Raw genomic sequence first — 24,214 nt, forward strand, 5'->3', positions numbered from 1 at the left:
CTGTTGTTTCCAGTTTCAGTGACAGTCTGCAAACAGCAGCAGAAATAGTAGAAAAGAGATGAGCAACACAGAGCATGGGCACAGATCTCATAAAGGCACCAATCTCTCCTTTAAGGCCTTTTATGTGCACGTTTGATACCTTCTGATTGAGTTTCTGTTGCCATGAATAAAACAATAAACAGATTATTTTTGTCCTCAGACACAGAGCGTGTTGGGCTGCCAGCTCTACTCTGCTCTTTGATTGAAGCCGTCTGAAGTGTAAAAAAGATTCATGATGATCCCAGGAGTAACTGTGACAGCACTACCTTTTTCATACCACTTCTCTTTTGTTGGCTTTAAGGAGTCATTTCAGGTTTTTAAATCCATTTACTACAAGTCACGTTTACTTTACAGCACAGTTAACCATCTGCTAACCAGGCAGCCATTGAGCTTTATTCGCTTTAGAAAAAAGACAAAAGTCTATTTGTGGACTTTGAAAGAAGGAACTGAAATAACCCCTTTCTCCACTTTATTATGGGATTCTTTTGCCTCTCATTTTGTTTCTTCTTTGTCTGTTAATGTTGCTAACTGATTAAATTTGGGAGTAAAATTTGAGATGCTGTTGCTTTTATTAATCTACAAAAGAGATCAGACTGTATTAGCAGACTTTAAAGCTTGAATTGATCATGTATTTCATTATGGTGAACATAAAGTCTGTCTCTACTCATGTTATCTAATAAAGCTTCATCACATTTTGTCTTTAATTATGTTTTTCCTTCTTAAACTTTTTAATCACACGTAATCCCCCTCTCATATTCACACTACTTAAAGAAATAATTAATTTCTAACTGTGTATAACATTATATATCAGTAGGGCACCATAGTCCTATATCTGTGCAATATACTCATATATTACTTTTAAAATATATATTATACTGCTCCTGCAAACCAACAAAATGACAAAAACTAAAATTTGAAAATGAAATCAATCTTGTAAATGTTTTCTCAAAGGAAATAAAAACTCTTTGAAACCATATTGTTTAAAAGAAATAAAATCTTGGAATAATTACCCTAAGTTTTATATTTAGTGCCAACTGACAGACATGCCCCTTATCATTTGTCTCAGACATAGATGTGATTCAAATTTTGATTTACCTTTAGCTCATTATACCTATCTCCTAGATGGACTTACAGGTGCATCTCAAAAAAATTTCAAATGATATGATTGTTGTTTATAGCTCACAAAAATCAAACTCAAGTGGCATGGAGCCAATCAGTCCGTGGCACTGCTGGGGTGTTATAAAGCCCAGGTTGCTCTGATAGCAGCCTTCAGCTTGTCTGGATCGTTGAGTCTGGTGTCTCTCATCTTCCTATTGCCATTTACCCAGAGATTCTTTATGGGATTTAGGTCAGAACAGTTGGATGGACAATCAAACACACATATCATGGTCAGCAAACCAGTTTCTGGTAGTTTTGGCTTCCCTGTGGGCAGACGCCAAGTCCTGCTGGAAAAGGAAATCAGTATCTCCATAAAGCTTCTCGCCAGACTGATGCATGAAGTGCCCTAAAATCTCCTTGTAGACGGCTGACAGTGCTGACTCTGGACTTGATAAAGCACAGAGGATCAACAGCAGTGGATGACATGGCACCCCAAACCATCACTGACTGTGGAAAGTGAGAAAACTTGACTTCAATCACCTTTGATTCTGTGCCTCACTGATCTTTCTCCAGACTCTAGGTCCTTGATTTCCAAATGAAATTTAAAATTTACTGTCATCTGAAAACAGGACTTGGACCTCTGAGCAATAAGGATGAGTGTCAGAAACTGGTACTGACATGTTAGCAGTACCAACGCACCAGATACCTTCCAGACCAAATTACAAAACAGATATCTACTTGTGTGATTTTACCAGTTTCCTTTGCTTATTCAACAGGCATCTCATAAAGATATCTCTGAATTATTTACAATACTCAGACAGCTTTTAGTCTCCATATGACTTTTAACACTTTTTTACTCTCAAAGTATTGATCCAGGCTTTGTTTAAGCACTGGCACTGTATAAAAAAGTCTCGATTTAGCACCGGTATCAGAAGAAACCCAAACAATACCCATCCCTACTGAGCAACTCTTTTTGGCTTGACATTAGAAAAACGACACTTTTAACCCATTTCCTGGACCTGTGTTCTTTATCCACTGATTCTAGCCTCAGTCAGATGTTTGTGAAGCTCCTCTGAGTTCTTGAATCTGCTTTGTTTGACAATCTTCAGAAGGCTGAGCTCATCCCTGTTGCTTGAGCACCGATTCTTACCAGTCAACTTTCCACAAAAATGCTTTGATACAGCCTCTGAGGACAGCCTGCCCTTTCAGCAGCGACCTTCTGTGGCTTACCCTCCTTGTGGAGGGTGTTTATGGTTGTCCTCTGGACAACAGTCAAGTCAGCAGTCTTCCCCATGATTGAGGTTGTGTGTACTAAACCACAGTCAGAGAATAAAGGCTCACGAAAACTTTGCAAACTGGATTTTTCCAAAATATTCAAATGTTTTGAGACAGTGAATTTTTGTGAGCTGTAAACCAGAATCACAAAGATTAAAACTTAAAAAAAATATTTCACTTTGTATGAGATGAATCTAGAATTAATGGAAGTTTAAATTTTCTAAGTTAATCATGGAAAAAAAAATACTTTTACCTGATATTCAAATTTTCTAAGATGCACCTGTATACTTCAAGGTAACCCTTTAAATAACAACTTTAGGCTTCGCCATAAAAAAGTGTTTTTTTTTTTACATTTCAGACAGGAAAAATAACAAAAACAAACTTAAGCTCTATGACATTTTAAAGAAATAAATTGGGAAACCAACAAACTAATTACATTTTTCTCAAAAACACTATACAGGGCTTTTTTTTATTTGGAAAATAAAATTCGTTTATTTCTGAACATCCCCTACTTTATTACCTGGTTGATGATGTTTGAGCATTGCAAAGAGTTAAATTGGCAATCTTCAGAGCAACATAAATAAGCTGCATTGATGAAATCCCTTTTGCACCTTAATACAAATTCAAGAATGTTTCATGCTGTTGGGAAATTAATGGAGATCAATGGATGTCTTGAGGGTTAGAAAATAAAACAAAGCATGCATTTGAAATTAATCAATGTGTATTGATGAAGCTTAAATTGCAAAGCCACTGGTACGGCCCGGTACAGTTTGAATATTTCTGTGAAGACAAAGGTTTAGGATGTTTGAAGCCAAATGTGAATCACCCAGTTATTAGACCATTAAACACACATGTGAACCTCACCAGTGTCTCTGCTTCAGCCATGTTTGTGTCACATACCTCAACAGGGGGCAGTGGTGAAATATACGTTCCTCCCGCCACTGGACTCGAACCGGCAGCCCTCCAATCTCCGCCCCAGTACAAGAAGGGGGGGGAGGAGTAGGAGGCGGCAGGCGAGTGGGGCAGGGTGAAGGACAGGGTGGGGGAGAGCGGCAGCGAGCGGGGCATTGGGGGAGTGCCGGGCATTTTCTTGGAGCCCTTTTGCTGCTGCTGCGGCTGCTGCTGCTGGCACAGGGCGAGGGAGGGGGAGACGGCCAGGGACAGGGGGAAAGGGTTAGGCGGGGTGCCGCTGGCCCGGCGGCCGCAGGTGTGCGGCGGGCCCAGGGCGGGAGAAGGGTGGAGGGACAGCGAGAGGGACGGAGGCAGCGAGCGAGGCCGGGGATAGGGAGGGTTACTCACGGATTGTCGGAAGGGTTGAAGGGGGGCAGTGGGAGGGACCTCCATGCTGGGCTGCTTCCCGGTGGCTATGCTCTTCCGCCGAGCGCGATGATCTAAGAGATAGAGAAAGGGGAGGTCGACAGGTGAGACTCTAATACACATCAGTGAAAAGGAAACATCACATACAATGAAGACGGGACAAGAAATTACAAAGCTGAGATGTAGGAAGAGCGAGAGAGAAAGATGGAGCTCTTTGTGGAAATAAACAGCCGCCGTTATTGACAGTCGGCCTGGAGGATTGAAAGAGGGCAGCAGAGAATATGAGCGCTAGATAGAAGTCAAAGGTGAGCCAGGCAGAAATAAAACCATTCAGGGTCACACCCATCCACCAGCACAAGCTCAAATACACCTTCATCTGTGGCGGAGATGAGGTTGAGGAAGTGGGCGAGAGACTATTTGAGGGATAGATTTTTCTGTCTGGACATCAGATGAGGTGAATGTTAACAGTGTGTATGATGAGAGGAGTAGAGAGGGGAGGGGCCGGAGGATGCATAGATGGAGGGGACTGAGCATTAAACAAATAAAGCATTTATTGACTTCTGTCAGTGAGTCGCTGCCTGATACACTGAACCGGTCAGAGAGGGAATAAACTGCTGTCTTAAACTTGATGGATGATGGAGAGAGTCCGAATGTAGAACCAGAGAACACAGGAAACAAAACACAAGAGGCTGGCTTGACCTGGCTGCCCTGTTTATCCACTGACAGATTTAATTAAAAAACAGTGAGAATGCTGCATAAAATATACGGTCTAGGTATCGACAGCAACAAGCAGTCCTTGTGACTCAGGAAGTTAAATGAAAAACAAACTATGTGTCAATCAAACTGTTAATGGTTTCGTGAAAACTTCATCTCCACTTGCTTTAAGAACATACATTACCAGTATTCTCACTTTAGAAGCAAACCACATGACTAGGCAGATTTAAAACCCAAATTTTTCTCCAGGGTCTCTAAAATTTATGTTTTCATTGTGAATGTGACTATTTTTTTGACAAAGTAACCTTAAAATTTCTATAAATATCTAGTTTTGGGCTTGAGCGTGTATTCATAGCTTTAATATGGCGCATATAGAGTTAGTTCATACAGGCCATGGAGTCAAGCGCTGCCATATAGATGAGATCAGCTGATCTCGCCCTTATCCGCTGACACCTGATTTGCTCTAAGCACGCTATTGGCTAATCACACTCATGCTACCATATCTAAGCTGCTCTAGTTTGGCTACACTTAGCTGCTTCCTCTGCAAGACACTTTTTGCAGCCCTCCTCCACCCCAGCTCCTCTTTTATTCTGCTTCTGAATTAATTAATGTCTTTTTTCTGATGCCGGCTTTGCTCTGGGGTTTTTTTTCTGCTTCTCTCCCGCCTCAGGCTGCATCAGAACATGTTCTGTTCCTGCATGATGCTTTCATAATAGCAGTGTTGATTTCGTCGACTAAGACTATGACTAAAAATGCACATTGACAAAAAACTAGACTAAGACTAACAAAAATGGATCGTGATGACTGAAATTGACAAAAAAAAAAAGTTTAGTTCTTGTCAAGATGACTAAAACTAGACTGAAATGTAATGTAGTTTTCATCAGACATTCAAACTCCCTGATATTTCTCCACTGTGGGTAGATCTGTCAAAAAAGGTTTGGCAGGGTGTATAGAACACAGTACCATAATTTGGTACCAGATTTAGGCAAGAAAATAAATGCCTGGACTAAAAGTAAAGACTAAAATGTGAGGACTTTTCATGGACTAAAACTAGACTAAAACTAGACTAATACTAAACTAAAATGTTTTGAGTTTTCGTTTACTAAAACTAGCCTAAACTAGACTAAAACTAGACTAAAATGTTTTGAGTTTTCGTCTACTAAAACTAGACTAAAATGTTTTGAGTTTTCGTCTACTAAAACTAGACTAAAACTAGACGAAAATGTTTTGAGTTTTCATCTACTAAAACTAGAATAAAACTAGACTAAAATGGTTTGCGTTTTCGTCAACCAAAACTAGACTAAAACTGGAATAAAACTAGAATAAAATTAGACTAAAATGGTTTTAGTTTTCGTCTACTAAAACTAGAATAAAACTAGACTAAAATGGTTTGAGTTTTCGTCTACTAAAACTAGAATAAAACTAGACTAAAATGGTTTGAGTTTTCGTCTACTAAAACTAGAATAAAACTAGACTAAAATGTTTTGAGTTTTCGTCAACTAAAACTAGACTAAAACTAAAAAAGGGGAAAATGACTAAAATGCGACTAAAACTAAAAGACATTTTATCTTAAGACTAAGACTAAAATAAAAATTAGCTGCCAAAATTAACACTGCATCATAGTCTTGTGCAGGGAGATCCCAATACAGCCACACTGCCAATTATAGCTAACAGCAATAAGAGCAAATTAAAGACTGACGACATAAAAAAACATTTAGAACTGCAAGTCATGTGATTCTTGACAAAGTGGTCCTGACTGAGCTGATGAGAAGACAATCCTGGGTTATACTTCTACAGAAAGCCATCAGAGAAAGAAAACCCAGAGGAGGAAATAGTGGATTAATGCTGGTTGACACTCCACTGTCTCAGAAGGTTACAGCAGACAGTAGCACCAGACTTCTTCTAATCCTGACATGAAATATAAGCTTGATCAAAATATATCTGTCTTTTAACGAACATTACAGCAGCAGAACACTGGCTGACAGCTGACAGTGATCCTGATGCAACAGTCAAGTAACATGAACTGCTACTGTTATCCAATTAGTGCTTCTGTAGACACACCGGTAGGTAAACGTCACGAAATTAAAGCTTTGGCTCTGACTTTTCTTGTTTTAGTGATTTGAATCATATTCTGGATGCTGCATAAGAGTCCAAAGTAACAAAAACTTCAGATTTACATTAAAATCTCTGATTTTCTGCAGTTGTCAGGGGATTAAACATGTCTCTATATTTATATATATATATATATATATATATATATTTTTTTTTTTTTAAAGATTTTTTTTTGGCCTTTTGGTGCCTTTATTAGATAGATGAGGACAGTGGATAGACTCGGAAACAGGGAAGAGAGCGGGGAAAGACATGCGGGAAATGGTGCCACAGGCCGGATTCGAACCCCGGCCGCCCGCGTACGTGGCGCGTGCCTTAACCACTCGACTACCAGCGCATAATTTATAATAATTTCAAAGAGATAAAGAATCAGCACCACAGTGTTCAACAGTAGTTGCCACTGTTCTACACCCTCCAGGCCTCCACACTGGTTAAGTGGGAAAAAGCTCTGAATAGCCCTTTTCTAGTCATATGACTATTCAAAGCGCTTTGTACACCACAGATCACGCTTACCCATTCACACTCATTCAATTGCACTGTGTTAACTAATATTGTACTGGCCATTCATACGTGATCGAACACAATCACATATCACTGACGCAGCAGTCAGAGCTATTTGGGATTAAGTGTTTGACATTGACATGTGAAAGTAGGAGCTGAAGATTTAACTCTTGATGTTCTGATTGAGAGATGACCGATTCTACCTTCCCATAGTCGCCCCGAACTGAGAAAATTCAAAATTAATCACATTTATTGAACATTTTGCTACACATTTCTTCAATAATGTGCCATTTATTCTTGAATTTTAGATTAGCCATTGCTTTTTAATGCCTTTATCTGGCTCAGAAGGTGAATAATGTCAGACATCAAGAGGAGAAAGAGAAGAGTAACAGGGGAAAGGAGCCACAGCAGGTGGGTTTTCAGCATGGCCCATCCACAAAGAGGACTAGCCTCATAGAGGCATTTTAATGATGTGAAACCCCTCCCTCCCAAAATGAAACAAAATATTGCAAAAAATAGCACCAAAAAGTAAATTAAAGTCTTCTAAAACTTGAATTTTTGGACATGTCTCTTCAATCTATCATGTTTTGAACTGTTTAAAGCCCAAATTGCACTGTTCTTCATTAATTGAAGATGACTAATTGGAAATATCAGAAATATCAGAAATTTAGGCTCTATTTTCTTATCGAGAAGCTGACGGTTGGTTCTGAGGCCCGACCAGCCAAGAACCACTGGACATGATGTAAGCTGGACAGCCAGCCTTTGACATGCTTATATGATTCCTCACTATCAGTGAAGCCAGCTAGTAAATCAAACATCATTTCCACTCAGAAAAGCTTTAGGTGCTCTTATTTTAGAAAAAAAAAACTAAGTCCTGTTCTGATAAGACTGCCGCTAATGTTGTCACCAGCCTTCATTGCACTTCAGCTACACTCGTAGCTACTGCCTCTGTCTCCTCAAATAATCCAGACTGGTTCGGTCATTCTCAGACTGGGGCCAAGTGTTCAGCTTGAAGCTTTGAAAGATGGATCTGCCTGAAGACAGACAGGGAAACTGGCCAATCCAGCTTTACAAGGTTACTCTGGGCCATGACAGTTTGCATGAAATTTCATGGCAAAACACCAGTCCAATAGCTATAGTTACAAACCACATTACAGCTTGTTGCAATTTTCCACCTCATGAAGACAAAAAAATTACCCCTAAAGCAGTAAAGCTTAAATGACCGCCTCTTTAGATGGCCAGCTGTTGATCATTTTTATAATCTCAGAGAAAACATAAAAGCCTGATATATATCTTTGCACATTTTGGCCTATCATTCTTTTCATATCAAGTCTTTTCTGGTCTTTTCTCCACCATTTTCCCAGCATAGTTCCATCAAAAAAACATTTGCTGCACGATAACCTTCATGCAAAAATAAGTTGGGTGCATCCTCTTGTTTGTTCTTATTTCTCATCCATTTCTTCAGCCTGACTCGGCTGCGTTGATCATGCTGTCTGTCTCTGCTCTCTCTCCCTCTCAGCCTCCTCTGTCACACTAATACTCAGACACACACACACGCCTCTCCTCTCCCACGCAGCTACTTTACATAATTCAAATAGTGCATTTATCCCTCTACCGCTCTTCAGCCGCTGATATCGTTCCTCTCTCTCTCATTTTCTTTCTCCTTCCTGCTCCCTTTTCTTGTTTTCATATCTTCCTCTACTTCAGATGTGTGGCATCTTGAACCCTCGATTTTCTCCATATTACCTTTATCTGTGCCCCTCTTTCTTTCCCATCTGCCCATCCCTTTCTCACTCTCTTTCATTTACCTGTCCAAATGGCATTTTTTTTTTTGCCACTAGCCTGCCTGCAATCCTAACATTTTCTCCAACCCACGCAGGCAGGGAAACGGATGACCATGAAGGTGTTTGTTGCCCAGACATCACACTATGCCAGGGTCTCTTTGCCCACAGCTTCCACACTACCAAATCAAACTCTGTGGGCTGGGTGACTGACTGGTGGAGGAGTCTTTCTAAATTAAATTCAAGAGAGCGGAGATCTTACATGAAAAGGCGACTGTCAGATGACAGGAGAGGGGAGGAAAACTCAAAAACAAGCTCCAGTAAAAGCACTCAACGCTGCTTTGACAATTACTAAAATTGTATGAAAAGCAAACTCATTTTGCTCAAAATTACAGTTGACATTAGTTCCAGATTAGAAATCTGTCATTTTCACAATTTTAAACCTAATATGTCAAATTACAATAATTACTAGGTAGGGAGGCATTTTATGCATAAACTGCAGGTGTTACAAAAAGAAGTCAGCGCAGAAAGGCAAAACCCGCAGTTCCTCGAGTGCCCAGTTGAAGCTGCCTCCAAATCCAAGAAATTCCCACCAGGTCCTTTATTAGAATAACCATTTAAATAGAGGGAATAAATGTTTAAAGCCAGGAACAAATTAAAACCAACCATCACTGATTTTTGTTAACCTGACACACTAGATGCACTGTTTCATACATCCATTGCATAGACATATTTCACATCATCTGAGAAACCCATACAACCCATACAAAAACCCATACAAACTGAATGGGAAGGGCAGGACTTTAATTGGACGAACATCACATTCATTATGGACCAATCAGAGCGACAAGACAAACTATGGTAGTCAGCATGCGTAGCTCTGGTGCTGTTGTACAATGGGTCCGCTGAGGCCTGGATCGCTAAAAATGCAGCACGAATGGGTCTTTAGACCGGTTTTAACGTTAGAGATCGATTCACTGAGGCTCTTCTGCTCGTCTTCATAGAACGTTCCACCATGCTCTGGCTCAGCATCTGTTATCTCGCACGACCCGCGGTGACCTTTTACTTTTAAACGAGCGTTCTGTTTGCCTAAGGTGCTCGCTAGGTAGCTGGATGTGTTTCACCAGTCGTCGCTTAAACGTATTTCAGTTACAGTTCTGCACCTCAGGAAAAAGTCATGTGGACTTTATACGAAGGGAGGATGAATGATGAAAACTTTCTAACACATAATTTCAGAATGTTAGCACACGAGGCCTGGCATTTAGTCTGTTCTATAAATAAGATCAAATAAACTTAGATTATTATAAAATTATCTTGTTTTCACCTTTTTTGCTCATTTTTGTTAAAGTAAAAAGTTATTTTGATTCTATAATCTGATTGTACTGGATCAAATCAAACCGAATCATTCTGCATTTTAATGAACCGTCAATGAATCGAATCGTAGTCTGTGAATCAAGATTCAAATCGAATCGTCTTGAGAAGGAGAGATTCAAACCCCTAACAATAATCCATTGCAGGTATTCTTTAGAAATGTTACAATTTAACATGCAGAAATACAGGAACATATAGTATTTCTTTTTTATGGCCTACTTTAAAGTTAATTATGGCACAGACACTGTGAACTAAATTAAAGAGCTGGTGCCTGCCGCCAGTTCTTTAAGGTCATTTTAGGTAAAAAATTTTCATAATGTAGAACTGGGTTCAGCTGGTCAGTGAATTGTTTCACCCCAAATGTGGACATCCATTATTGGGCTTAAAAATGCTGCTTCAACCAATGAGTGATATCAGGGAGCCTATGTCCAGGGTTGATAGAATCTGTGGTTTATTAAGAAGAATTTAAAGCAAGTAATCAGCTTTTTCCCTTTAATTTGAAGATAATTTCTTAATCCTTGAACGTCTTTGAAGTTTCTCAGCAAATGTTCTTCATTCATCTTTCCAGGCCATCACATCTCTCTCACAGTAGTACTCGGATTTCTCCAGAGTTTGTAACACTACCAGAAGTGTTAATCACCAGCAATCCTCCTGGGTGATGCCCTGTACAGCTGGAGGTTGTGCCATCATTATGTCTGCATCATAACTGCAGCCATCTCAATTAAAAGGCCTCCGAATAATAACATCAAGATCACTTCTGAATATATTGTTTCTCAAACTAATTACTTTCTCCTGCAGGAGCAGATTGTGCCTCGGAGAGAATGGTGATTTAAGACTTAACTGGCATCAGTCGTACTGTAAAATAAAATAAAGTTTGATCCGTCTCTGTGGTTTTAGTTATAGACAGTGAGATCAGAAAAAAACAAGCAGTCTGTGAGTTTTCGTGCCATCCAAACCCTCGGAGGGGAAGCATTTGGTGCTTTTGATGCCAATTTAGAGTCGTACAGCTGAGAGAGAGCACATGTTTTATTACATCCTCAAATGGAGGGTTTCATTGAGGTTAGTGGACTCTTGATATTTTTGGAAAATAACCAACTTTTTGTTTGCTCCAGGTAGAAGAGGCTGCTGTTTCTACCTAAAAGAGCACACTGTGTGCAGTGAAAATAATGTTACTCTGTACTGGAAAGCATGAAGCACAGTGAGTCCTTTCTAATATAGATTACTCAAATCATTCATTAAAAAAACATCGAGTCATTTTTCATTTTGTTGATGGATTGCTGTACACCTTACTAAAAGCAGCGCAAAATATCAGCATAGCAGGTAAGATACTTTTACAAGAGTCTCATCTTAGTAAACTGAGAAAAAAAAAGGAGGGACATGGACGGCCAGATGACTAAAATGCTCCTTACTTAAGTATAAATGTCAGCGAAGTCAGCTACTCTGTTACAAAACTTCCTCTACTACAGTCCAAAGATCCAATATCTGACAATGAAACCTGAATTTTGAAGACCACCAAAAAATCAAGTTTTTACTAAGAGGTGGGCACAGTCAAGCAAAAATGTAACTTTTCGAATAATCTGTTAACATTGATGCTAACCTTGATAAAAGTAATTCATGTAATGAATTGAAGGTTAATATTAAAACCTGCTGAAAATCCAACTGTCTGTCCTGTTGGGGGGGGTTTCTTCAAATTATCTCAATTATATACACAGCTGTGTAAAGTATCATTATTGTTCCATTCAGGCTTGTACATATTCAGTGTAAATTTTATTTTCTGTATTCAATGTTGGAATCTGGCACATTGAGAGCAAAGCTGACTGGAGTCTAATTCCTTGTTTGTGCAAGCATACTTTGCCTGCAAAGTTGATTCTGATCCTGAAATAGTGCCAAGTATTACTCTTAACATACATCACTAGAAAGATAAAATTCTTTTGATTCTGACCATAAAAACCACTTCAAGATCCAATCAACGCAGCAGCTACCATCTATGCATCTGTCATCACTAATAAACGATGATCTGTAGCACCATTTAATTTACCATTTGAAGCTCTGCTGTAACTAATAATAAAATAATAAATAATAGCAGCCTTTTAGGTCATTGTGCAATTGCACAGCCTGACATTGCAATTGCAAATGTGACTGGATTCACCGTGCAGCACTACTCTACAGTAGGCTACTCTCCTCACCATAAAACAATCTGTTGCATAAGAAAGAGTCCCAGTGATCTAAATCCAGTAAAAAATTTCTTCTAAACAAAGTAAATCCACAAAGATCAACTGATTGTTTCAAATCTACAAATTGCCTCACTGCAAGAAGGTCCCTTGTTTGCTTTCCCGGTGTGGAGTTTGCAATGTTCTCCCCATGCATGCGTGGGTTCTCTCCAAGTACTCCGGCTTCCTCCCACCACCAAAAAACATGCTAGTTAGGTTAAGTGGTGACTCTAAATTGGCTGTAGGTGTGAATGTGAGCGTGCCTGGTTGTTTAACTCTATAAGTCAGCCCTGTGATTGACTGGTGACCAGTCCAGGGCGTACCCTGCCTCTCGCCCAATGACAGCTGGGATAGGCTCAAGCCCCACCCCCGCAACCCCAAATGGGATAGGTGGTAAAGAAAATGGATGGAAGGAAATCTACAAATAGACCCTTTGTAAATGTATGTATCATTATACATTATAATTTTACATTATATATACATTATAATTAAGTGGTTCCCAAACTTTTCAGCCCGTGACCCCCAAAAATAACAGTGCCAGATATCTGGGACCCTCACTGTCCCTGAAAGTGGTTAAAGAATATGATGCTGCACAAGCATCTTTTAGTAATGTTGTTTTCTGTATGCATTATCAGCCCAGAGCTTACTTAATAGCTATGGTTCTATTTTAAATTAAACTAAGAATATTTCTTACAATAATAAGTCAAATATACCACTTTAAATCACTCTACATTTCTCTGTATTTTTGGCAAGCACCTCACAACCCCTCCTTAGTGTCTTGTTGCCCCCCCAAGGGGTCCTGACCCCCACTTTGGGAACCACTGTTATTATGGGTATGAGGATCTCTATGCCTGCTGAATACAATTGCTGAATGTGTATTTGCATTTCTAGGTGAGACAGCAGGAGAGAGAGTGGTTATGTTAGAAAACATTTAATGTTTTCTGTGTTGTTTGTCTTGTTATGTTTTGTAATGTCTTTATGGTTATGCCACTTGTGTATATTTATGAAATGATGGTTCATTTTCTGGGGCTGTCACTCAAATACATTTCAGCAAATTGTAACTTATTCCATATATACCAGTATCTACTCTTGGTGCAACAAAAGTAAGTAGATCAAGCAGCATTTCACAATAAAGGTGCCTGGGGTAGAGATGTACAGTTCTGGCTGGTCATTCAATAAGCTCTCTAATCTGACATGCCAAATAGATAGTTTCTTATATACGCTGCATGGATTTATAAAAAAAAGTCTAACCTCATATACAAAACGTTTGGGAAGGGCAGGACTTTTCACAATCTTGGAAGGTGATTGGACAAATGTTCTGTCTGTGACATTCATGACAGGCCAATCAGAATGACAAGACAAAATGAGGAAGTAGACGCTAACCTGAGCTACACAGGCTAAGTGTTTGAGCAAAAGAGCTTGTTGGTGGCTAAAATATATGTTGGAGCCTATTAGGAGTCATGCAAAACATTTTTTCTGCTTTCAGTGTGGCTCTTTGGTCTTATTTAAATAAAGGTATATTTTGAGGTATGATTAAACTGCAGCTACATCCAAGCTTACTGCTGCTGTAGCGGTAGCCGTTGTATACAGTGGCTTAAAGTTCAACTCAACCCCACCCAGCAGGTTTGGAGAAGAGCAAAACATCTTTTCTGTCATGAAATCTTTTAGTGTGGCCTTTGATTTAACAAAGATTGTTCCAGTTTTGATAAAACTGCCTCAGAACTATATATACTGTTTTTAAGATGGATTTGCCCCATGACAGTCTGGCAAATTAATCTACTTTGCAAGGTTATAAGCTCTATAAAGTCCAGGAGATTATACACTAGTGCTCAGGTTGTCTATAGTCCTTCTAGTAATAGATGGTTTCTAAGGTAAACAAACAGAATATCGGAAAACCAGTGCACTCATTCAAAAATCATTTCAAAGGGAACAGAATTTAAACAGAGTTAAAGGTTTAGACACTCATTTTTCCAAAAACATTCATTTTAAAAATGTATTCAAAAAAACTCAATATCCATAATTAACGACTGACAGATTAATAGATGTGCTTTGTTTCTAACCTTGTTGTCATCTACATGCTGCATTTATCAAGCTGTGATGCATGATATGGAGCTGTGATCAATCACTCTATGTAAGCATGATGGATTGGAGAGCTGCAATCATACATCAGTCATGTAAGAAAGTGCTGCCAGTAAATGGCAGGCTTGAGTCTAAGCAGAAAAAGGTGCACGAGATAAGAGGCTTCTCTTGAGTACTAATTTAGCTGATCAAGGTTTATCTAACACTAGCAACACATTATTAAGTGTTTCATAACAGAGCTAAGAGCTCATATTATGTATTATTGTTATGTCTACATGCAGAGAAGGGTACATTAAATACGTCACAAGTGTGATCCATCATCTGAACTCCTGCTGCAGGCACTGATTGACATTCAGAGGTGAGAACGTAAAGACTAAATAAAGGAAAGATTGAAACTCAAACTTTTTGAGGTGGGATTTTTTTAAAAACTCTGTAAATATGTAATTTTGGTGACAAAAATAAGCTTTTAGGATTCAAATTACTGCCTGGACAGGTTTTTTAACAGTTGATATATAAGTTGTTTTAGCTGTGTAGTGCGGAGCGGCTGCTCTGCAGGTGTGCTGGAATAGAGTGAAACTACAGGGCCATGCATAATAACAAGTTTTTCACAGAAACGTGGAGAAAAATGTAAATTTCAAAAACTCTAACAGAGTCAAATTCTCACCAGATACAGCCATGTTATGAGAAGCAGAGCAGGTGAATCAATAAATCATTCTTAGATTCTCAGATAGATGATTTAAAGGGTGTCATGTGGAGTAAACCTCCACTGATAAAATGATGTGATGCTTTCCTAGGAGGGAGCTACAGCATGTCATTAAATGAGACAGTAAAACTTCAAGATAATTACTGTATACAAGCGATAAACTCTCTTTGTAAGCATTATGTAGAGATTTTTTGCAACAGTTTGTATTCATTTTACATTGCATGAACAAGTTGCTGAGCCAGAATCTGTGCTCTGTGTAAGCTTTTACTTTCTTAATCTCTGAAGAGACTTTGAAGCAGTGCTGGGATTAACGTGCACTTTAAAATCCAAAAACATGATTTTCATAGACTTCTCCAGTGTAAACAAACTGTCTAATTTAATCCTGATTCATTGGTATGTATTCACGCACGGGGGGGAGGCTGACTGTGGTAAAAGGCTTGTTCACAGTGCCACTACCAAGGGGTAATATTTACGCCTCTGTGACATTTTGACTTCACTATTAACACTGCAGAGACATAACTGGGGAAGAAATAATTACTCTTCCATGCTGGCTCCAGAGGTAGGAACAGAGGTGTTAAAGAAAGGAGAACAGGATAAGTACAGCCGGGAAGCACATGCATGTCCAACTATACTGTATGTGTATGGGGAGGTCCTGTTGAGTCATGCTTTCTCATACCCATGCAGTCATTACACAATGAATGAGAATCTGTGCTGCATACCTAAGTAACGAGAAAAAAAAAATCTGCATTATCAGTTTAAGTAATTACTGAAGGAGCGTAAAGAGGCAGAACAATAACAGAGGACTTTCAAATTTTATTTAATTGTAGTTTGTTGGGCTTTTACTTTGATAGGACAGCAGAGGTGAGACAGGAAGTTTGGAGAGAGAGAGTGGAGCTGCCCAACTCCAACACTACAACAATTATCATCAGCCTGATGTCTATTTCTATTATTATCATTACTACAATGTTTAAGTGGATTTAAAGGGGGCAGGTGGTCTGATTTTGTTTGCATGCTCAGTGTGAAGAGACTGATGTCCTTGAAGCAGTCGGCCTGTGTTTGGGTCTGACCTGTGTCTCCTATCCCACATGTAACTCCCAACTCTCACCATGGTTTCCACCTCTATCCAGTGTAAAATCTAAAAAAAGATAAAGGGACTTAAGAACTTCTTGACTTGAATTCCTACTATGACTTGCCATTTTTATTGTCAATATTGTTGCTAATGCTAATATGGGAATCATAGTTGTTCCAGCAAATACCAAACACAATGATACCAAAATCATGGACATTAACGGCCTACTGCAGTTAACCTGTCCATCTTCAACTGCTTCAACTATCAACATTAGCCTCACATCTGTAAAAATTATCTTAAGTGTTAAAATGCTAAGAGCTCCTCATCTTTAACCACCATAATTTTATGAATTGCTGCTATACGACTGAAGATTGAATGATTGACGGAGTGGGAGAAGACATGCACCAAACAGCATTAGAATCAGGGTTTGATTCTACCTGCTTTACCACCTGAGGTGAACTGGTGCTATATGAGTTTTTCTTTTAACAAATTCAACCTGAGCACGATTTATTGGGCACGGATGGCTGATGGTTTACACGCCTCACTGAGGCACAGATGGCTTATGGTTTACACGCCTCACTGAGGCTATAGTCCTTGAAGTAGTTGGCATGGGTTCAAGTCTGACCTGTGGCTTCTTTCCATCATGTCACTGCCCTCTCTCTTCCTGATCTTTATCTCTATCCACGATCCTATCTAGATAAATTAAGACGGTCTGCCTGCACATCATCTCAGTCATCTCAGACTCCTCCCCTTGCAGACCACAATGTTGAGATGTTGCATCTGCCAGAATAGAAAATCCAAAACTTTCAAAATAAAAAATAAAATTTAACTTCTGGTTAAAGTAAGCATTTGATAACATTTGATAAAGCCGAGTAAACAGTTTAATTACAGGAAAAAACGTATCCTCCATGAAAACATTCTAGAGCAGCTAATGTAGCTGAGGCTAAAGCTAACAAAGCGTAGTTAGCTACATAGAAAAGTAGCTATTATCTAACATAACTAACTCTAACACAGCTACACTAGCTACTTTTTACATAGATAATGTAGTAACATAACTAATGTAACTAAAGCTAAAGAAAACAAAGCTACATTAGCTACATAAGTGACACTGATAATGTAGCTATATAACTAATGTAGCTCAAGCTAACACAACTACATTAGCTATATAAGTTACATAGATAATGCAGCTGCATAACTAACATAGCTAAAGCTAAAGCAAACAAAGCTACCTTAGCTACGACAGATGATGCTATGTTTGCCAAAGTTAGACCAGTAGCTACATTAGCTTACGTAGTACCATTAACTACGTTACTGTGTCAGCTCCAGCTAAAGCTGCTGAAGCCAAAGTCAGTCACTGTTTGGGTAACTTTTTCTAAAATGGATCTGTACATAATCTAACCCTGGATTAGACATCAGGCTTTTTTCTATTTTATTTAGGAAATGTTTCTTAGGCTGTTATGTTTGCAATGTGCTTATTTCATGAAGAAAACTGTCAGACTTTGTTGATTGATCAAATGGAATAAAAAAACCCTCCTAAAATGTTGCACAGGCAAATTATGTTGCTGCCATTCCATTCTAACAGAGGCAGCGCCTCACAGTACTGGTCTACAACAACCCTCTCATAAATGCAAAGAATCAGAAATAAATCTAAAAAAAGGAAGACAAAGAGATCATTTGGTTAGGTAGATTCTAAAACTGCCAAATGCAAAATTGATCTCTTTGAATAATTAATTCAATAATTTGAAAATACAAATCCACAGATTATATGAGCAGAAGCTCATATATTCATATAAAATTTGCACCAGTAACCATCAGACATAACAAGCAGCCTTAGTTGTGGATTTTGAGTCATTCAAATTCACTGAGCATGATTTTTAAAACCTATCTCTGCAAGGAAGGTCATGTTTTCAGTGCCAATTGTTTGTCCGCATCAAAGCAGGATTATAAAAAGAACTACAGGTCTGATTTTAATGAAACTTGGTGGGAGGTTGTAGCGATGGCCTAGAAAAATAAATAGTTTGAAGCAGGTCCTGACAGTACAACTGAAAAAAAAAATAACGAACCAAAGTGAACTGTTGAAAGTACAGTACATCCAGACATACATAGCAGTTTTGTTTACTGGCCTTGGCAGAGGTCTGTGCTCCTATAGTGCCCTTCTACTTCCATAGAGCTCCTGGTTCTTTCAGCCTTACCTACATGTTTCATGTCAGTGTCATGATCTGAGCCTGTATGTGAGCTGCTTTCCTTAACAGGTGGATTTGCTGCCAGCTCTCACTCTTCACCTGCTGAAACATCCACTATTCAGATAAAAGATACATCAGGGGAAAAAAACTGCTTCAACCACAATAAAACCATCAGGTCAGACATCAAGGGTTCTTCTCAGTTTGGATCCAATAAAGTGTCTGGGACCTGACGCTGAATTACAAAGACTTAGTATAACTTCAGGTCATATCTGAAGTGTTTGTTAGGACCTGATTTGGTGAAGAAAAACATTCATGATGATAAATAAAAAAAAAAACAAAACAAAAAAAAACCCCACCAAAGTCTAAGAAGCCAACCTTGTGTCAGAGTGGCTGTTTGTGAAAACTTTCGTTAAAAAAACATAATCCTTCAGGTATTGACTTCACAGGCAAGGGATAAACGAAGGCTGAATTCCCTTGACAAACTTTGTAAATATTATCACAAATGCCTGAGTCGGACAGGATATTTGTGAAAAGTTTGAAAGAAATCTGTCAAGTATTCTCAAGATATTATGTCCAAAAGCAAGGGATGAATATAAGAGCAAATAGTCTTGACCTTTGATCAACATCCAAAATCCAAGCAATAAAAATGAGGGGCAATGACCATAATCTTCGACCTGCTACCTCCACAATGTTATCAGCTCATCTTTCGGGCAGAGTGGAAATTTGTGAACGTGTTTCTGAGATATCACATGGACAAGAATGGCCCAAATGCATTGATGTACAGTACTGTGGGTGCTAAAGAGTCATCATGGGCCTGATGTGCTACGACCGGGGGCTGGAGAGGAGGGGGAGGGCGGCCAGAGTCAAGCCTGACACGTCAACTCGGCAGCCAAGGTCAAGCTCAACGGCATCTCTTTTATCTCTGTGTTTTCACCACTGGTAATACACCTGGAGACCGCCTGTGGCTTTTCTGGGCTCTTGGGACTTCCACAGCACAACCAGGGGCTTGTGCCAACCCCAGTACCTGGCCATGCAGTATCCTTGGCCCTTGGTTTCCAACCTGGGGTCTGGGACCCCCCTGAGGGGCGCCAGTCACAGCCTACTGAGGTTGTCAAAATTAGATTTGCATGTAATAACTAAAATCTTGATATAATAACACTTCTAAATAATTCATTTGAAAGTTTGGGGGCACGAACATTTGTGTTTAGGACTTTTGTTTGGATTTAAACAAACAAAAGAAAAACAAATTGATGTTTATTTTGACCACAGTGTATCACTATTTTGTTTTTCTTTCAGTCCTGGGGTTGCCTCAAACTGTCTTAGATACAAGTAGAGGAGGCTCAAAGAAAAAAAGATTGGGGACTAGTACCCTAGGCGGTGCTAACTCGCAAAATCCATCCCTTACTTTGCCCTCAAGTATGGGCTTTTTAGAAAAAAATTCAACAGATCATGCCCCTCATGGCAACTCATACAATATGCAAAGACATTCAGAGCAAGACCAGGGTTGTGTCAATCCTCCTGCCTGATGGTCCCCTCAGAAGGCTTACTTGCCACATTTTTACCTTACATGAGCCTGCATTTTTGGCCTAAAAAGTAAAAGTTCTGCACAGTACTGTTTATATACATAAGGGGATGGACAACTCAAAAAAAACAATGTTTCTAGCTATCTTTGCTGCAAAAACAGAGAGATGAAAAAGTAGCATTTGTTGCTAAATTACAAACACACAAATGAATAAATAAAAATTGTTTTTTAATGGAGGGATCAGAGCCTAAGGCAAACCAGAATAAGCTAGCAGTAAGCTAGTAAAAAGCTACCAAATTTGATAAAATCCTTTTTAGACTCCTGGCTTTACCGAGGATCTAAGGTACAAAGTTTAACCTGAGCATTAAGGTAGCTTCCTTAACTTTTAAGAGTATGTTCACTCCTTGCCTTTAAACATGAGTATAAAGCAGGGTGACTTGCAAAAAAACCTTGGACAGGATTTGAACCCATTATAAAGCAGTCACTCAGGTTTAGATTACCTTTGAACATCCACCTGGAGTCGTTCCACATGCTGCATTAACTATTATTTGGGAAGAGCAGGCGTCTTGAGCGCATTTCATATTTTGGAAAATGATACTCTTCAAGCTAAATGCAGAGCAAAAAAAAAAAATCCCCCTTTCAGCATAATAAACCATACCTGCTTCTTTTTACGCTTTAAATGCACAGAGAGGGAGGAAAGTGGGTGTGAGCGTGTGCAGAGACTCATTCAGAGTCGGTGTATGAACTCATCCGATGCAGAGCCTTTATATGAGGGAGTTTGAAGAGGGTGGAGTCAGAGAAAGAACATTAAAACCTGCAGAAATGTCCTGGTCATTGTTCTTTTTGTCCTTTGTTTAAACCGGTGCATTCTCACTTCGGGTGCCGTCTAAATTAATCGAAATCCATTAAGCTTTTTCCTTTATTAAAGTGTTAACAAAAGGTCTGGAACGAAAAGCCTTGATCGGTCCATTTAAATCTATTTCTCGCTCTCTTTTTGATCCCAACACAGGCTCTGTGTTTCGTTGCTATGGAGACGTTTTTTTTTTTCCTCTGAAGTACCTTGCATTTCAGTTTCAAATATACTTTACAACGAAGCTCTAAAGGGAGACGGTGCTTGAGTATTTGTGCACACATTCGGCTGCTGTACACAATATTTTACCTACAATAAACACAATCTGGATTTGCACACACAAACCCACATAAACAGAAAAAAGGAGGTGTTAACTCAGCCACAAACACTCTCAATAGATCTCAGTCAATCATTTTAAAGCTTCATTAGCTTTGGGATCACTGCTGATGACTGGCATGATGTGCTAACTCAAAGTGTGAAGATATTTGTTTTCATTCGCTCGCTGCTCTTATCTGAAATTTAATTATGTAACTTCCTATTGCCAGATGATGTAAAGGCATGAAAGGCTCGAAAAAGCATGTCACATGGGGTTCAGGCAGGCTGGGGTCAGGCTGCAGGTAGACGTGCTTGTCTCTTATGTTTAGCTGTTTAATAAATCACCCATGTGCTGAAATAACATTGTTCTAGTTGCTCATTGTGACTCTCACTGTGTTGAAATGTTACTCAAGCTTTTGGAAAGACAGCCAGGTGCATGCCAATTAAGATTTCAATCCATTATGAAAGAGAGAGAGAGAGAGAAAAGTGTCCATCCAAATCTGGAGAAATAAACCTCACCTGTCAAATTACTGTCATAACAACAAAGAATGAAAATGCAGCTGGTATAAACAAGTGATCTTTATCGAACTTCTGTTTGCTGGGCTTTATTTATTTATTGTGCAACACTTTATCTGAGTGTACAAATTGTCTGTGACATTTCGGTAGGATATAGTGCTGTAAATACTTTATATAATGAGACTAAAAGGAGAGAGAGTACACCAATAAGCCGGGTCAGAACAAAGTTTTGTGGCCGAGACTGTTCTAAAATGTTGTAGGAGGCAGTTGCAGCTAAGCGAACTGAGACGGTGCAGCTCAACTCAACTTGTCAAGTCACCAAGAGCAAGTTTAAGTTTAACATAAAGGAGGTTGTTTCAACAGGTCACACCAAATACAAAGTTGAGGTTATGGATCACCTTTCGCCAAGTAACACGGCATTGAAAAAGTCTGAAATGTGAAAAACAGTCTCAGTAGTTGCATGTTGGCTCTGCTTCTCGGAGGCAACACCAATTCCTCTAAAAGACCCAATTGCTACATGAATGACTGGAAGAGTTTTAGTTTGCTTGGGTCTGTTGAAGATGGTACTGCTGTCTTAGATGGCCATGTAGCAAGGTAGATAAGGTAATGAATGTCTCCTTGTTGGCATGATGGGTGATGTGAGCTTGCATGGAGGGGGACAGCTAACCTTGCAAAGCAGATGGATTTGCCAGTCTGTCATCAGGCAAATTCACCTTGAAAAGTTCAACCAACAAAGTTTGTGAGGAACTGAAAATGGTTTGGACCAGTCGGCATTATTTGAGGAGAATGAGGCGGTAGCTACAGGTGGGGTTTAGTCATACTGAATGCCGATAGCAATGGCTGCCGCCAGTGCAGCAGTTAGCTCGAATGTAGCCAAGTAAAGGGGCTGTTATGTACGAACTGGACCACGTTTCTGTATGATATGAAGAGCAAAAACAACACTCAAAGCTTGTCATTAAAGTTGTCCAGTTCAGCATTTTTGGCCTCTGACCTCCAGTGACCTCCAATCACCATATTCTGCTGCATGTTTAGTAGGGAAATGATGGACCAGATTCGTTGTGTTTAACACAGCTCTGCTGCTACCACCTCGTGAAACTGGCCACTGGACTGTTTTCACACTCACATTTGAAGTTTTTCCACAATGCTGACATGTTAAACACAGGGATGCTAATGTTGCTATGTTGTGTTACTGGTGCATTTATGGCCTGCTGTAAATTAAGCTCCTTTTACAACAGCTGACATAAATGATCTGCTAGGCTGATCGGATAAAATTGCCTATCAATTAAAAATCCATATATCGGCTCCAATCCAATACATACGATCGGGATTGAGACACCCCTGCTTGTGATGACAGAGAAGATGTTTTTTGCTCTTCTCCTGGCCTGCTTTGTGATCAGTTTGTGATGGTTATAGGTTGGTGTATCAATGTATACAATGGCTACTGCCATGGTAGCTGTAAGCAGCTAAGATTTAAGCTTGACATGGGTGTGTGTTGCTCAGCAGCCAAGGTCAGGGTCAAGCTCATTGGCCTCTCTTTTGTGTGGGCCTTTACACCCCTGATAAAATGCCAGGAGAGCACCAGTGGTTTTCCAGCCCTTGAGACATCCAAAGCATGACCAGGGACTCGTGGCAACCCTACTACCCACCCAGACAGTATCCTGGGCAGTGCTTGTTCACCACATCCACACATTGCTCCACCATTAAGGTGTGGACTAATTTTTTCAACAGATTTTTTCTCCATGCCTCTAGTGATATGCAAAGAAATCCAGAGCAAGACCAAGGTTGTGTCAATCCTCCTTCCTGCCCGATGGTGGCTTACCTCCCACATCTACGCCTTACTGGAGCCTTAGTTTTCGGCCCAAACATAGCTAACAGTTCTGCACAGTACTGATTCTATGTTGTATGATAGACATGACCAAAAAGTACATAAAAAATATGCATTAATGTGGTAGATTTAAACAATTTGCATGAATTAGTGCAAATGTGTGAGACATTTTACCAGAATGAGTTTTTTTTTTTTTTACAGTATTTAAGTAACAGTAAATTAAGTTAAGATACAGACCAGGACATTCTAACATTATCGCTATCCTCTACACCATAGGTTCTCAAAGTGTGGCCTGCGAGCCAATGGCGGCCTGCGAGCCAATGGCGGCCTGCAGAAATATTTCTCGTGGCCCGCAATTGTTAGGACAGAAAGCAAGGCACACTGAGACTGACTGTTTGTTCTAAATAAGTTTTTACATATATTCTGAAATGGACTGCACACAGGACTGTTATTTCCCAAATTTGACTGAAGAGGGCAGAAAATCCCAGGTATTTTGAGTGCATTACAATGTTTCTCAAGGTTTTTCTCAAGTTTTGCCAGGTTCAGCCTCATTTATTTATTAAAATGTGTTTATTGCACATTACTGGATGCCGACCAATAAATGTAAACTGTAGAGATGCAACCTGGTCATTAAAATGATTACAAATGGGATTTTTTTTCTGTTATTTTACCCCAATTTTTTTTTCCTTTGGCAGCCCTCAGTCCAATGTTGGGTTCCTAAATTGGCCCTCAGCTAT

At 39.5% G+C, this 24,214-nt stretch overlaps 1 protein-coding gene across 10 annotated transcripts in view; it reads right to left on the bottom strand.

Annotated features, from left to right (window-relative positions):
• Positions 1–24,214, bottom strand: part of syngap1b (synaptic Ras GTPase activating protein 1b) — a 319,808-nt gene that overhangs the window by 86,611 nt on the left and 208,983 nt on the right. For 9 of the 10 annotated variants that reach the window (XM_041793457.1, XM_041793462.1, XM_041793461.1 and 6 more), the window contains one exon: positions 3,712–3,803. In XM_041793457.1, the coding sequence (XP_041649391.1) occupies positions 3,712–3,803 (92 nt within the window). Of the gene's footprint in view, positions 1–3,312; positions 3,692–3,711; positions 3,804–24,214 lie in introns of those variants that run through there. The other variant, XM_041793463.1, reaches the window with a different exon arrangement.

The sequence above is a fragment of the Cheilinus undulatus genome, linkage group 8 (genome assembly GCF_018320785.1).
Source record: "Cheilinus undulatus linkage group 8, ASM1832078v1, whole genome shotgun sequence".
Classification (NCBI taxonomy): Eukaryota; Metazoa; Chordata; class Actinopteri; order Labriformes; family Labridae; genus Cheilinus; species Cheilinus undulatus.